General features: G+C 38.6%; 1 protein-coding gene across 1 annotated transcript in view; it reads left to right on the top strand.

The window, feature by feature from the left end:
- LOC131034290 (uncharacterized) overlaps positions 1-16,526 on the top strand; it is an 81,856-nt gene extending 65,330 nt beyond the window's left edge. The window contains exons 4-9 of the mRNA XM_057965740.2: positions 14,141-14,202; positions 14,898-14,979; positions 15,094-15,327; positions 15,419-15,547; positions 15,676-15,737; positions 16,124-16,526. Coding sequence (XP_057821723.2) covers positions 14,141-14,202; positions 14,898-14,979; positions 15,094-15,327; positions 15,419-15,547; positions 15,676-15,737; positions 16,124-16,244 — 690 coding nt within the window. The 3' untranslated portion in view covers positions 16,245-16,526. The remainder of the gene's footprint in view (positions 1-14,140; positions 14,203-14,897; positions 14,980-15,093; positions 15,328-15,418; positions 15,548-15,675; positions 15,738-16,123) is intronic.
- The last annotated feature ends 563 nt before the right edge of the window (positions 16,527-17,089 follow it).

Below are 17,089 nucleotides of genomic sequence, written 5' to 3'. Positions count from 1 at the left end.
AGCCTCCTTCTCAAGGTGGGCGAAGTTGTACCGCTGTGATTTCAAATGGGAGATAGGAGACACCATCACTCTTCTCAGCAGGATGATGGGCCTTGAGCATTCCAATGTCTTTGAGCCATGGATGTACCAGTTCATTATGTTCATACGACAGTCTCATCACATTTCATGGGGAGAAGTCATCAACGATGCCTTGTGCGAACAACTTGCAGCAGTTCCTACCACCATGACCTTTTTCATGAATTCATATTTGGTATATTTGGCAGCATCACTTAGACACTTTCTAGGTCTTTCTACCAAGGGTGATCGCTCACTTATACCAGTTTGGGAATATTATGACCAGTTGGCATTGAGACCCAGTAGACTGCATTTCAGAAGAGTCCAAGATGCATTCTTCGGATATTTCATGTGTCAGTTTGATAGAAATCTCAGGAACAAGAGAGTATCAGATGAGGCATGGGATAAGGTGTGCGAGTATGGATGTTTGTTTCTGCAGTTTCCCACCTTCACCTATATGAGGATCGGATGCTATGATGGTCAGCCATATATGCTTCCCAGATACCCAACTGATTATGGAGTTGGGAAGACAGATCATGGCTGTTCACACTTTTCAGTCTGCTAGGCACAAGGTTGGAATGGGGATCTCTACCACAAACTCATTGAAAATTGGCCGGTACTCCCTTGTCACATCTGTGAAGGCTAAAGCCATGGAGACTGAATTGCAGGAAATCAAGCTCAAAAGGTTTAAACCTAGAGCTGATTTTGATTATAGGGGTATGAAGGAGAAGATCAAGAAATCCTTTGTGCATGTTCATCGCATTGAAGACATTTGGGTAGATCTCCGCATAGAAGCCGAAGTTCTGAAGATGGATTATTGCAGGCTCATTGTTGAGCAAATTGTTGATTTGAACTTGGTGGATATCCCACAAGGGATGATTGATGACGGGCATATACTTGATCTTGAATACACTTCACGGAGGGTTGAGGAAGCTCCACTTCCTTTGATCCAATGGTCACACAAGGAGTGCATATCCATCCTTGACAGATTTCAGCCTATCTTGGCCAACACCAACGCATGGCTGAAAAGTAATGCTGTTAGACTTATAAAAATCAAGGTTAGTAAAGAAGATGATTCTACGGGGCCTCTTGGACGAAAGTCTGAGATTCAGATTGACAAGAAGGAGGGTGCTTCGTCTTCGGGTACAAGGATCAAGTTGCATGTCAGTTGTGCAGTAGTGCTTCCTCCTGAGGAGACAACTGTTCGTGGGAAGGAAAAATCACGATTCCATGTTCAGGTAATTGATCTGGATAATCCAGATGAGGGGCAGCAATCTGATGATGCTTCTAAGTCTCCAGTTTCAGATTCGCCTCATTAGATCATTCCACCAGTTTCCATTGAGATGCCTCTTTCTCCTCCTGATTTGCTTGTCGATGAATCTCCTCAGAATGCAATTCCCATTTCAGCATACGAGCCATCTCCTGATCATCAACAAGAGAGTGTGTTGAAAGTTCTTGAGAATATTCCTACTTGCATCCACTTATCAGAAATTGATACTTCCACTTCTGGTTTTGAGGAATTCATGAGGCAATCTTCATGCCCTTTGGTAACTGAGCAAACCGTGGTCGCTGTCCAAATAGATATTCCTCCCAGGATGACCACGGTGAGTCAAACAGAAACTGCTTCTCCTTTGCCTACGGTTGCTACTGGAAGGGAGTTGATGACTTTGCCTCCATGGCTTAGTTCTTTTACCCCTAAAAGGAAGAAGCAAGAAATCTCACCTGATGCCTTTGATTACTAGCAACTCAAACAGTCCAAATCCAAAGTTGCTAAGAAGGCCAAGACTATCTCCAAAGTAACTGTTGACAGTAACAAGATGAAGGTAGCTGAAATTGTGGAACCTATTGCAGATAAGCCACTTGATGAAATGTCAGCTGCTGGTTATAAGGTTACAAGGATAGAGTTGGGCAAGCAAACGCATGACGTCATTAAACATGATGCTCAGTTTTCTGTTGCTTCACTGGTACAAAGGTGTGATGATCTTCTAGCAAAGAAAGACAAGCTAGAAGAGGAAAACCGACAACTCATGGCAGTCGTTCATAAAATTACAGAACTTGCTGCCGAAGGGAGTAACTCCATAGGTTCCTTTGGTTCCCAAGAATCAATTCGTGGAGTGGAAAGGGTTGCTCAAAAAGTACAAGCACTGGATTCCTGGGTTGATCAACTTCATGATCAATGTGTACAGGTAATGAAAGACATTTTTCAGATAATGTCTAAGTTGGAGACTGTTGAGGAGAAACTGGATCAAACTTCTAATACTTTCAAAAAGAATCTGGAAAGTGTTGAAGAAAGTTTGACAATCTGGCGTACCATGCCCCAACAACAGCTGAGTGTTCTACAGGAGCACGCCATCATCTCTTCCAGGGTGATGTACTTGGAATTTGAAGAACTCCTGGAAAACAAGAGCCTTGTTCTTAAATCCCTCATTGAGGAGATCGGTGATGCAAGGAGATTCCGGGGTGAAGTTTTCTGAGATATTGTCTCACATTGTGAAAGGGCCTCTTGCAACATAGTAAGTAAGTCAGGATGGAGAGCTAATTCCAGAAGAAGTTCTTGCTGATTTACAGATGAGGATTCATAATGAATGGAGAAGCATACAATTCTCGGCCGCTTCAATTCAAGCATTGATGAAACACCAAGCCTTTCTGCATGAAATCCAATCTATCCTGGATAAAAACAATTCTGCACTCCTCCGCTATCATGACACTATTGTGAAGACTATGGTTGTTGCCAAGAACACCCATGAACCGAATCCCGATGAACTACAAGTGAGCATCCAGGAATTTCAAGGATTTGTGTCTTCACAAAATGCAATTTAAGTGTTTTTCAACACTTGTTTGAATTTTCCCTCTTTTGTAATCTTTAGTTGTAATTTAGTTTTGGCAAGTTACATGTAAAAGTATTTTTTGTAAAATGCAAGTTACACATTACTTGCACTTTTGTAATTACATGTAAGACAACTACAAGTTGTGTCCGATTAGGACTGTAGTTGGAATAAGTCTTAGTTAGTTGGAGTAACTCTTAGTTAGTTAATGAAGTCTCAGTTAGTTATTGAATGAATCTTGGTGGTTGAGAGAATCTCTCAAGTTAGTTAGGATCCTCCCACCTTTTTCTCAAGGCTCCTCTTCTATAAATACTTGAGGGGTCTTGTAATTATCATCTTTTGGGAAAGCAAGCAAAAACTCTGCCAAATTTACAGCAAGAAGTCTTTGAGCTTATGTATGTGAATTGAAGGTTTTGAAGAATAATAAAGATGGATTACTCAAGTTTTGAGTCTTTAAGCTACATGTTTGAGTTTGAATCTTTTTATTTCTTCTATGCAATGTGTTTCTAAAGGAGCTTAGTCCAATCTGATTTGAAGTCTTTGAGCTGCAAGTAGAGAAGATTAATTAAAATAGGAAAATCTCTTGAAGGAGCAGCAAGTCTTTGAGCTTGCGTCTATTCTTGAGGAAAAATTACTGTTTGATAAGAAATATCAGCAAGTCTTTGAGCTTGCATTAGTTCTTGTCTTTGTGTTGAAATAATAGATTATTCCAGTCTTTGAGCTGTTGTCTTTTATTCATTGTAAAATTTAGTATAGCAAAGGGTAGATAGGATTTCCAATAGTCAAGTCTTTGAGCTTGATATTGCTGTCCCGTCCCGAAGGAAGTGACGGAAGTCTTTGCGCTTTCAGGAAACTTCATTTCCTTTCTCTCATTTCACTTGAAAGTAGTTACTGCTGTTCATATTCAATCGCTATCCTTTTCTGTGAAGAGAAAAGGATATTGTTTTTCTTGAAAAAAGAAGGAAGACTGCTGTACCATCCTGTTTTTATTTCAGTTTTAGTTAGATAGGGGGAGCCTTCCCTTAATTAGGAGAGTTTTTACTCATGTGCTGTGGTTGAAACCACAATTTTGTATATTTCCCCAAGTGTACAAAATTTTCAACCAACAATTCTGTGTTTGGTCGTGTACAAAAAACACATCAACAGGTCCCCCTTTGTTGCCTGCCTCTGTGAGGTCTTGAGTAGGAGTTTTGTTTAGTTTGCAGAGTTAGATGTAGTATGGATCGGTCTGGTCTGAAAACGCCATGGGATTTGGAGAGTTCTTGCATTTTCGGTTTCGCAATACCAAGCTTGATCCTGAAAGGCGATGAAGATTTTAAAAGGAAAATTGAAAATGGGAATTGCACTGTTACTTCTCAAAACAAAACTTCCCTTGAAAGATAAAATCCTAAAGAAAAGGACGTTGTTCAATTTTTTAGAAAAAGTGCTGAGTTTGGGCATTTAAAAACATTCTTGCAATTCCCTTCAAAAGGCCGAGTTTTGGCATAGAACAAGGAGGCGCCTTTTCCAAAACTTGCATTTTGCCTTTAAAAACCAAATTTCTATCCTCTAACGCATGTGATGGTCAAAACATGAAGAAAACCCGATGTTTTAGGCGAATTTGCAAGTAGTGATAAAAGTAGTTTCACATTTCGCCTTATATTGCCGAATTTTTGCCCAAGGCAAAGTGACAAGTTAAGAGGATTTTCTTTTAAAACGAAAGTTCACGATTTCCTAAAAAAACTGAGTTTTTCCCTCCAACGCAAGAGATGGGTTAAGTGAAAGAACCAAAACAATGAAAAGAAGGGAGACGTTTTTTTTTTAAATTCGTACATTTTGCTCCCAAACCCAAAATTTTCCCTTAAGTCGCACACAAGAAAGAAGCAAGGAAAGCTAATATAAAGGGGGACACATTTCATGAAGTTGAGAGATATTTTCGCATTCCCCTTAAAAAAGCCGAGTTTTAGCCTATAATAGGGGGGCAGAATGAAGTCAAAATTGGAGTTTAAAACATTGTTGCAATCTTCCTAAAAATCCTGAGTTTCTCCCCAAGCAAAGAAAAAGACCAAAAAAGAAACAAGAGGGCATGGGTTTTGCGGTAGATATTTTCTCATTATTCCTTTAATCACCGAATCTTGCTCTTGGGGCGTGAAAGGTGAAAATAAGAGAAAGTTCGGAATTTTTAGCAAATTTATGAGTTTTGCGATAGGTCTATTTCGCATTTCTCTTCAAATCACCGAGTTTCTCCCCGAAAGTCACAAGCCAAGGAAATGATATAAAAGGGCGTCTACAAAACCAACGGTGTACTTCGCATTTCTCTTTGAATCATCGAGTTTTGTTCTTTGGAAGGGCGAGGGTGAGAAATAAGGGCAAAGAGAGCGCCTCTAATCAAGTTCGCGCGTTCTTCTTTGCAAACTTGGGTTTTCTCTCGAGGGCTAGTGAAGGAAGGGATATAGAAATTAAGAGGACGCGATTTTCTTAAAGTCCTCATTATGAATTTTGCTCTTTGCTCGGATTCACCAGCAAAGGATCTAGTGCAACATTAGTCGAAGAGAGTCTAAGGCGTGTACCAAAGCCTTCCCAATTTGCCAAAAGGGCGTTAAAACCCAGTCTTCTTTTCTGTAATTTCAGGTATGCACATTTTTATCGAAGGTTAGAAGTTCTTTTGGTTAAGCACCATTTTATTCAAGTCTTAGGGTTTGCATATTCTTTGCAAGTGTTTTGATTAAAAAAAAAATCCAACCTTAGAATCCACCATAAACCCTATCAAAATTGTGCCCAAATTTAAAATCACTGCTTTTAAATTTTCAAACTTGAGAAAATTTCAGGAATGTTAGCTAAAATGAGAAATTTTGAAAGAAAACATTTTTCAAAAAATCTCAAAAAGCCAAAAATCTCCCCTTCAACTAGCAAGCGAACTCAAAACTTAAACACCTCTAGGAAACAACGCTCAAACGATAAGATGCATCTGAGCCAGCAAAGTTTAAATTCAAACCAATCCAAATTGCTAGCCACGTAACATAATTTTGAAAACAAGGACGACACATTATAACAACTTTTCAAATTTCATGCTTCCTTGTTGATTTCATTACCATTATGCTGATTACTCCGTGATTTCACTAATGTCGTTGTTGGGCACCGCTAACCGCTCTTACATTTTAAAAGTATGCCTCGTAATTTGCATCCTGATGTGCAGGATGGATGCCACTTAAGGTTGCAAAATCCTCCAAGGCACCTGATGTACCAAGGACATCCCAGGCACCCAAAGTTGACAATCCTCGCAAGTTAGAGAAAATGAAATATCGATATCAAGGGGTGATACAAGATTCAAAAGTCTAGAGTAATTGGGAGAATGTTGGCGACACTGATTTTGGGCATGTTGATCTCCAAAATTTCAAAGACAAGGTGTATGCTTCAAATGCATTTGGAAAAGCAAAATGGATGGTGGAAAGTGGTATTGCACAAGCGGCAAGTTTCCCACAAGCTATCCAGAATTATGAGTTTGTTGTGGAGGCCGCTAAACACTATCAGCTGGATAGCTGGGTGGTGGTCGCGAATGGAATGATGATGACTGACTTCACCCTGGAGGCCATTAGAGAGGCCTTTGACATCCCACTCCCTGAGGATGCGATTGCAGTAACGATGGAAGAAGCTCAAACTGCTTATGACATAGATCCTAATAAGTGCAAGGGAAAAGTAAATGAAGAGTGGTTTAAGGAGAGAAGGCCCCCTAGCACTAGGATTCTCAAGAAGACCTACAAAAGTGATTTCATTGAGGAATATGGAGATATGATAACACTACTTAGCCGAATCATGGGACTTCCCACTCCAACCTATTTGAGGAGTGGATGTTTTATTTCACAGAGCAAGTCTTACTGGGGAAAGTCAAGTTTGATTAGGCCCAAATCATAAGTGATAACATCTATACCCAACTAGTCCAGCTTGAGGAAAAGAGGTACTTCATGATGTCTTCCTTTTTAGTGTACATGTTTGCAAGGCATCCAAAGCTTCTAGGTTTGATTCGCTTGGGGGAAATTGGAAATGGGCCAGGATAGGTGAAAGTGTATGACTGCTACCCTTAGCTGCATTATTATAACACAAAATAGAGGGAGAAAAACAACATCGTCTACGTAGTGGGCCAATATGAGTGCGTGAATGACGCATTCACCATGCGCATGGTCAGGATGATGCAGGAAGGATTGCGTCAACGGTTATCTAAGCAGGCCACTACACTAATATGGAAATATGGAGCATGGTATATTCAATTCCCCCGCTTCTCCTACCTAAGGATCTCAGATTTTGAAGGATCTCCCTTCAAACTCCCATGCTACCCTACGGACAAGATGATTCTCTTGGAGGTTGCCAGACAAGCACATCCAACAGGGTAAATCCTCAGGGACAAGAAGATATCAGGACTCACGTTCCCAATGATTATAGGGGACAATGATGTATATTTTAAGACTTTTGCACATGCTGAGCAATCCTTCGAGGAGCTAGCATCCTATTGCCTACAAGAGCACCCCTTCAGGAAGAACTTCAACCCCATTGGATTAGGGAGGAAAGCTTATGGCAGGCATTATAAGTATAAAATGACTACAGAGGATTACTGGGCTAGCTGCAAGGATGACTTTGAAGTCTGCCAATGGGAATACTCGAGGCTTAATGTGCACCAAATCAGGACTTTTGAGTATGCCCAAGTCCCAGATCAGCTAATCGTCTATGAATATTGCTTGCAATCCCATGATTATGAAGCAATGAAAGACCTCCCACCATCGATCAACTGGTCTCAAGATCCAATCACTAGTTTCGAAGCTATAATTGAAGGCCCTAGGAGATACGCATATGCCTGGCTGTACCAACAGATTCAGAATTTAACCCATGATGGGATGCAATTCACCTACAACGTGATGGGAGGTTTTGAATCTCACTCGTCAGAGGACGAAGAGGCATCAAGTGCTGCGAAGGGAGAAGAAGTTGAGAGGAGGCCTGAAAAGAAGAGAAAGAAGATGAAGGCCAGCAAGGGAACGTAGACATTGAGGAGGTCTAGGAAAGATCCAAGCCAGTCACCTGAGGCCCTTGTGCAAGAAAAGATACTAGTAAGAAGGCCTGTTGTTGCCACCTCGTCAAAAGACCCTGACTTAGCAGAGGATGTAGTTGAAATTGAGCATCTACCTACTCCCTTGCAAGTGGATTTGGTTGTCATTGAGGCATTTGATCCATAGGAGCCCAATGTGCAGGAGGTAGAGACATAGATCAACGATCTGGATAGGCCTGGGAATCAAATCAAGGAAGGGGAGATTGTGCCAAATAAAGAAGGTGGTGCAATAAATGATGACGCAGCTGAAAGGGATAAGGAAGAAAACAAAAATGAGGAACCCCGTGAAATTGGAGAGCAATAGGTATTGGAAGTCACTTAACAGTTGCTCAGTGAAGTTGGTGAAAACTTAGTTGTGAGTAAAGATCAGGATACAATGCCAAATCAGCCTTTCTCCATGACTGACCAGCCACGAGTATATCGTGAATCCGCTGAGGCATCAGGAGAGCAAAGTAGGGAATTAGTAGTCACTTCAGGGCAGACTATCCCTCATGAGTGGTTACAGGCCCGAGCTCACAGGAAAGCTACTGTGAAGCCACGACCTATTCTCTCGAATAGGAGAGTCTCAAGATAAAGGAAAAAAGAAACCGAAGACATATTCCAAGATTACCAAGGATGCTCAGAAAAACCGGACAATACATATTGCTGCTCCGCCCGAAGGCAAACCAATCGAGGAGGTTACACTGGCCAATTATAATGTTACGTCCATCCCATTGGGAAAGGCAAAAAAAGGATAACAAGTAGAAGAGTTCAAGGATTCCGTGCAGAACATATTGAGCCAACTGGAAAGAATGACTGTTGAACGAGAAATGTATAAAGCTTGTGTTGAGCAAGCCGAGGGCTATATAGATCATCTGCTCAAGCCACTGTAGCATACTATCGAGACCTATGTTCCCCCCTTGGCATTAGTGCAAAAAACCACAACAAAATTTGAGAGTGTCTGAGACATCGCCAAGGCCATCGGGGAATGGATGGAGGACATTGCAAAAATAGGAAACCAAGTGATTAATAATTTGGTTTACTGGGAGCGGGATGCAAAGAGGACCTTCAAAACAATTAAGGCACTCAGGAGTAACCTCGAGGCAACGCGGAAATCAATTAATAAGCTATTACCCATCATGAAGGCGCTATTCTGGACTCACTTCTTGATTCCTACGACACAACAGATTTTTGAACCTCATGGTCCTGGCACCTTTGAGGGCTGGTTTCGGGTTATGGTATTGAAGAGTGATGTCATGGACCTCATTGATGAGGGATGGGAGGATAGTGAAGCAATCCTGCTTCGTGTCGGGAATAATTGTGTAGATATCCTAAAGTTGGTGGGTGAATGGAGCCCAAATATGGATGAAAATGAATTTAGAATGCGTTGGAAGACCCAAGTGGAGAAGGAAGGGGCTGCATACACTAAAAATGATTTAGTATGCGCCAATAGATTCCACGTAGCCATACAGGATTATAAGACCAATGGGTCCGATTGGCTTCAGTAGCTAAAGGAAGTAGATGATCGCTATATAGATACTAGCTTTCGGATGAATACCCCACCTATGCCTCCTCTTCAGGAGATAAAGGCCGTCTACGTGAAGTTTCAAGAGAATGTTTGAGCAGAGCAAGCTGCAGGTCGAGACATTTGGAAAAGGTACCTAAATGAGGAAAATGACTTTTTATTGTAAAGGGGAAAATATCTACTTTGGGATAATAAAAAGTGCATTCTCAAAGTTAGTTATTTCTCCCCAACTACCGAAGTACAATTTCAGTTTTCAGGTTCTGTGCATTGCACTTTTTGGGGGACAACTTTATGGTTGGTAGTTAATTAGTTAGCTGAAGGGTCTGCCCCCTTTTTAATTAGGCATGGGAAGCCATGGTTTTATGGATGAATCTGGGCCACTTGTATTGTTTAATCTGGGTCATTCATCCAATTTTAAAAATCTATTTAAAGGGATTGAGTTTCGTTATTCTGGTAAGAATTCCAGAATTGTTGCAAAAACTCTGTCGAAATGTATACAGATTTAATGAAGTTAAAGGCTGTTCATATTTCCTGTGAGTGCATGTTTCTCTTCTTCACCATTTAATTTCTGTTATGTATTTTTGCTTTCAACTAGTATATTTGGGTTTGTATTTGATAGAGGTCTTAAGTTCATACCATTAAAGATTGATTGATCGTCAATCCCTCTGTATGGTTAATCTGAACATGTTCATATATTTAGTTCGGCTGTTAAATGCTAAATGGGTGAATGTTTAAATTCAGCATTTGCGTTTAAAAGTTTGAAAATCTAATTCCCCCTTTGAAGATTGCATCAAGTTTCATTTAGTTGTGTTGAAAAAGGCTAGAAAAGTGAAACCTGGTTATTATAAGATCTCTGCCTATTTACCCAAATGTGCTATTTTAAATAAAGTAGTTAGTATCTCTCTCTTACTCTCTTTCTCTTTGTTCCTTTTTAAAAAAAATTCTGAAACTGCAGACAGTAAAATAGCATCATGAACATTGATAATCTGATGAAAGTAAGACTTTTAGAGTCTTAGGGATATTATGTAAACCTTGACGCTTATTCTATCTATTAACGTAAGTCCCCTTCGTGTCTACTAGCAAGACACATGAACCTCTGAGCCATCCCATAGTCAAGACCTGGTGAAATGAACCTTGAGGTTGTTTTACAGTGATCGTTTCAGTAGCACTGGAACTACCTTCTACAAGAGATAATGGGATTGCTAATAGATTTTATTTTGTGTTGACCGGAAGGAGTTGAAATCTGACTTTAGCCACGTTGACAGAATGCAGAGCATTCTAGTGAGCCAACTGGAATATCTTATACTGACAAACTATGATCAGGAGTTCAAATCCTTATAAATTTTTATGCAGAAGGTTTTATGACTTGAAAACATGACAGTAGACCCTTGACACACAAAAAATCCTAAATCCTAAACTGCACAACCAGAGAATGTAATGTGATAAAATGTGAAGCAAGATACCGGTTCACAGACATAGGAAAAAGCATTGTTTCAACACTTACACAATTTTCTTCAAACACCAAGTATGAGATTAGTCTCAAACATCATTCCATTGACTTCCTGAACATGTAGACACCAACCAAGTTGACCGCATCATGTAACCAAAACATAAATCATGTGCATCAATACATACCATAACTCTGGATTGACATATCGCCATCTGATGAATCTCTGGATTGCCTTCTATGTCTTTGTCCAATCTGACATGCTACAACTGCCCAACACACATCATCTGAATTGATATAGCTGCTCTCGAATATGCATCATCTGATTCACCAATGACCATAGCTTATACTCCATTCATCCATTTGAATGACAACACATATTGTCAGACATTAGGTTGACATCGATGATAATACATATTGCCAACAATCTCCCTCTTTGTCATTGATGGCAACACCACAATTAATGTCTGCAAATCTACATCTGTACATACTCTCCCCCTTTCACCAGTATCCCTACCTTATAGAATCTATATGGTATTTCTCCCCCTTTGACATCAAGGACAAAGGGCATAATATCTACATCATCCAAAATAGTACTACATATACTCCCCCTAACAATGTGCAATCATTTCGAAATTCTCCCCCTTGGATGGAGATCCCTCAACAAAAAATGATACTATGTACAAAAATCTTCAACTATATACTGTAAACAATTGCAAAACTGTACAACAAAAAAGGAACTATCTCATCTATGCCTTATCTGCACCCTTGGAAGGTAGGATGCCTTTATATTTTACTTTGAGATCAACCAAAGTTGCATCCCAAGTAGCCTTTGCTAAGGAGAGAATTCGGTTTTGACATTCAAACTACAAGTCCTTATATCAATACTGTCCAACCCAAATCTTGAACAGCCAATTGTAGAAGGAAAGGGCTGATCTAAGGCAACCACAATATGCAACACCTTGATCGGAATGGAAGGAGCCGAGCTCAGGAAATTAATGCCAATCCACAACCAAGGTGACACAAACCTCCCAAAAAATGATGCTCTGGACCACTAGATATTACCACACTTCAAGCAAGAAAATGGACCAATGATAAATATCCGTTGTGAAAGAGGAATGTTTTCGGCCAAGGAAGAAATACAACTTTTGATCAAAATTGCTTACTTTCACATTAATCAGGCCCTCTAGTGGGCCAATAGATAATATAAGCCCGTCAAATCAATACGGGTTTCAATCAAATGGAAATGTTGATTTGAAAAGTGATGTAAGTCGCTGGAGATAAGATGCTACATGGCTGATTCATGCTAAGGCTTAGGCCAACAAGCCGTGCACATAAAAGGAACCGGCTAAAAATATTGATGGAGCTGATCAAGTGAAAAATATGCCTGCAATTTGCATGTGAACCAGAAAATAGAGAAGGTGCCGCTAACCAATACAAAACAATGAGCAGATCTGCCAATATTTTTTGTAAACCACACATCAAATGAGATGGCGATGTACCTAACAGCGAACTGTTTGGTCAAGCAGAGAAACTGCCACCGACAGCAAATACTGCCAAGCAATGACAATCATATTGAGCCCGCAGATAATGAGGAAGCCACAAGCAACATATGGCTAAACCCGTTTGATCCAGGCAAAAATCGGGCCAATAGGATGTAGCAATGCAATCACGGGCCTACCAAAATATGAAGTTGTTTGATTGAACAAAAAAGCCATTGACTAGTACAAGATCCAACCGGATTTGGCAAACAAAATAAGGCTATCCAATATAATGCAAAGATGACCATACAAGGCATTTGCTTGCTGAGTACTTTAAGCCAACAATATATTGCACCCCAAAATAAATTGATTGCACGAATACCATAGATTATTTCCAAAAAAAAAATGACAAAAAATAAATTTCCATACTCTACGAACTCAGGAGGGGCCAAACAGCCCTTTAACTAAAACATTTTTGCTGCAGAAACAATTTTACCTGAGTATAGGCATATTATAGTGAAAATTCATCGGTATGACCTCTTGGACGCAATCATGATGCCCACTCAGCCTCAAACTACACCCAACAACAGCTTCAAGCCAAAACACACCGCTCAAGGGAAGGTGTCTTCGAATTTGGAATGCTCCAATACCATGTTAGAATATCAGGTGACTATACAACACCCCCAGGATCTTTGAAAGACCAAAATAACTTCCACAAGAGAGAATGGCAAGAAAGGTTGCGTTCACAATGCAAGATTGATGAATATTGCTAATGGACATGAAAATGTACATAATGAACCTTGCTTATAAAGGCAAGGTGAATATGGAGGATTAGACAAGATGTTGACAAGTGTCTTAATCCTATGCAACTGATAACCTATCACCCACATAAGGTGGAAAAGTGATAGTGTGATAAGTCCTTGAAAGGTGGAAGTTCCACTTGAGGTGGATTAGTTATATTGTGATAATACCACCCAAAGTGGAAACGTTCCTAAAGTGTAAAGTTATCATTTAAGTGATGTGTAATAAGGACCTAGGTGAAGACTAGACTAGGTACAACACCTTAATTACATCAACAGTTCCATCAGCACATTCATTTATATGTAACATTTAAAAGATAACATTATATGCTGTACTTTTAACTTTTGGGAAGATATTTATAGCCCTCCAAATTATTGGAGTGAAACTCTTAAGTTCACTCCATGAATAGCTCCGAAATAACTGCAATCTTCTGGGAAAACTTGCTCCTCTCTTAAGATGCCAAATACACACAAATATTGGCCGAAGAGTAACAAAGGCATTCTTCTTTTCTAGCTAGTTGTTATTGATGGCAAATATAGTTTTCAAAAAGGAAGTATCTGACAATGTATTGATATTTTCCATAATCACTAAATCATTGAATAATCATTATGACATGGCACATAGTTCAATCATGTTCACTATATCTGGATTTATTTTATGTGTCTGAAGGATTTTTTAGCAGTAATTAAATGGTTTCTTGGGCTTTTACTATGCTTATCTTAATCCATTTGTCCTATGTAGGCTATAAAATTGATAATAAGCATCATAAATTTTCTTAAGCATCTGGTCAATTAAATTTTTGGTTGTAATGTGATATTCCTTCCATACAACATTTTAATTATTTATGGTAATGATAGTACATTAGTCAAGTTTTATTGGAGAATTCACAATTATGATGTATACTGTTCTTTTGCATCTTACTAATCTATGTTGTTTTACTAACCTGAGTTTCAGGTTATATTGACTCTAATGGTACTAATATGGGGGCTTCGTCTAGCATTGTTTCTGCTTTTACGGTACGTTGTGAGATATTCTGCTTATTCACCCTAGTAAGATTAGCTATATAAGATCAATATGGCTTATGACTAGGTGTCATATAGTGAATAATAATTAATAAATATAAATGTGGTATTTAACAAGCCTCCAAATTACAAAGAAGAGCTGCATTTTGTTAAGCTGCACAAATAAAAGATTTTTATTTTGAGAGAGAAAGCAGGTCAATGCCGAGAGACTCCATCTAAACTTTATTCCATTTTCAACATTAACTACCCTAGGGCCTAGATAAAAAATTCTTTGAAGTTATTTATAAACAAAATTAACTACATGCCTTGGATCATATGCTTGAAAAATTAAATGAGTCCTATGTCAATCTTTTCTTGCTCTTGTTGTGGTTTTTCTTACAAACATTATTTAGTGTTTGTTTGAAGTAACTTTGAACCTTCGGTTTCGTATTTTATATAAAGTAATATTACTGAGATGTATAAGTGTTTGGAGAATTTTCTGGCAAAAAGTGCACTAATCAATATCTTTAGATTTACTTTTAAAGAAAAACCACAGAATTTGGGAACAGATTGTCATTGATGTTTGCTGTGGTGTTGATGCCCGCATTTTAATTTTTTAATCTTTTCATAGCCTTCTGAATCCTCTGTTTGGTGTGTCCATTTATTTTCTTCCCTTTTTTAAAGTTTGTGTTTTAATATTTTCTTTTTAGTATATTGCAATGGGGTGAGGATCGACGATTGGATAAGATGCGCAATGATTTGAAGAAGTTAGCTATATTCTGGAGCTTGCAGGTGTTTCTCGGCATATGTCTGTGCTTTTATAATCTTCTGTAGCAGTAAATTTGCTCAAGAAACAATATTTGCAAAGCCATCAAATTATACAATGTTAACTTATTATTTGAATAGGCTATATGGGTTTGGACTGTAAGCTTGCCAGTCACATTGGCCAATGCAAGCAATAAAAACCCCAGCATCCAGGCCCAGGATATCATAGGGTGGATGATGTATCTTGCTGGTTTACTAATAGAGGCAATATCAGATCAGCAGAAACTCCAATTCAGACAGGACTCAACAAATAAGGGAAGGTGGTGCAATATAGGCTTGTGGAAGTGGTCTCGCCATCCAAATTACTTTGGCGAGGTTGGTTAGTAAATAATTATGAAAAAAAGTTAATAGTTTTTTTTAGTATGGTTTCATGATATGGGAATTTCCTTTCAATGCACTTTTTCAGATATTATTATGGTGGGGAGTATTTGTAGCTTCATTGGCTGTACTTGGAAGCTCGAAGTGGATAGCAATTATTGGACCAATCTTCATCACACTTCTGCTACTCTTTCTGAGTGGCATACCATTGCTTGAGGTAACTTATTGAATAATTTAAATGGTCAGCATCTTTGCATGTTGGATAAGACATTTTTCTCAGAGAAATATTTAAATGAAAATATTTCACATGGTTGCATTTTTGTGTTTCTATTATGGTGATTTCAGTATTCAGCAGATAAGAAATTTGGTGGCTTTGCTGAGTACCGAGAATACAAAAGGACAACCAGGTAATTTTCTATAAGTTCTTGTACTAACAGCCTTTTTTTTCAACCTTTCCTTTATGAATACATATATCTGTCTACCAGAGGATCCTTTTTAGCATTTCACTGATAGTTATAATTAAATTTGGTTAGTTGGTTGTATACTAGGAATAAATTCATCACCATAATTTTGTTCTGTCTATCAAACCATGATTATTTTGCTTAGTCTCTTTAAGTGTTTTTCCAGTCTTTCTTTAGCAGATAAAATCGTGGAATGTACTAAATCATGCTTTGGTTTCTGAATAAAAATTGAACACTGAAATTGAGCAAATTTGGAAGTTCCCTTGCTTGATTTTTTCCTTAGTTGGCATAATCCTGTTTGATAATTTGATGTGATGTTATTGCATTTGCAGTCCATTACTTCTCCTTCCGCCAGCAGTTTATGCAAGACTGCCAACACTGTTCAAACAAGTTTTTCTTTTTGAGTTTCCCATATACAGCCGAAAGCTGTCTGCTGAGACGACATCTCATTAAAAAAAAAAGCTCTATGTGCTCTGTGCTTGTGGCTGGTACCATTCTTTATTGCAGAAGAAATCACTTTGTCTTTGCAATTATCTTCATGGGCGAGCTGCATAAAATTATTTGGTGATGTTCAAGATCCTCAATATTTGTGTCATTTATTTGGTGGCAGAAAATCTGTACGGTTATTCTTTTAATGGGATTAATTCTCATGCAAACATTAAACTTAAAACATAAGAAAATTACATTGTATATAGGTATAAAATGGGAATGCGATGATTGCTTCATTTTGAATTAGATCTTGACATAATACCATGGACTCTAGACCACTTTAAGATATAAAAAATGAGTAGAATAGTGTCTTCCCTTCCCCTATAACATAGCTTGACAATCAGAAAATAGATTACAGTGGAAGAATTCAAGAAGATCTGCTCAAACTCTACAGATATATGGAAGTATCAAATGCTTTTTAGTATTTCGGTACTTGAAACCTGGCCTTTAAGGACATGGTATATGCCCGTTTTGAACCCAAGCAGCTGGATTTATGTATATACAGGCACATACATTTACCAGGCCCTGTTGCAAAATAGATTACAGTGGAAGAATTCAAGAAATCTGCTCAAACTCTAAATGCTTTTTAGTATTTCTGTACTTGAAACCTGGCCTTTAAGGACATGGTATATGCCCATTTTGAACCTAAGAATCTGGATTTACGCCTATACAGGAACATACATTTACCAGGCCCTGATGACTCTAAAATGCTCCTTGCCGAGGTTGTACCAAGGGCCCCACAACCCAGAATTATAAACAAACTATATTGAAAAATATAAAAACATAAAAATATAATAATTTGTCCTAAC

This window comes from Cryptomeria japonica, chromosome 3 (assembly GCF_030272615.1).
Source record: "Cryptomeria japonica chromosome 3, Sugi_1.0, whole genome shotgun sequence".
Taxonomy (NCBI): Eukaryota; Viridiplantae; Streptophyta; class Pinopsida; order Cupressales; family Cupressaceae; genus Cryptomeria; species Cryptomeria japonica.
Note: the sequence above shows the minus strand (reverse complement) of the source record. Positions and strands in the feature narration are given on the sequence as shown.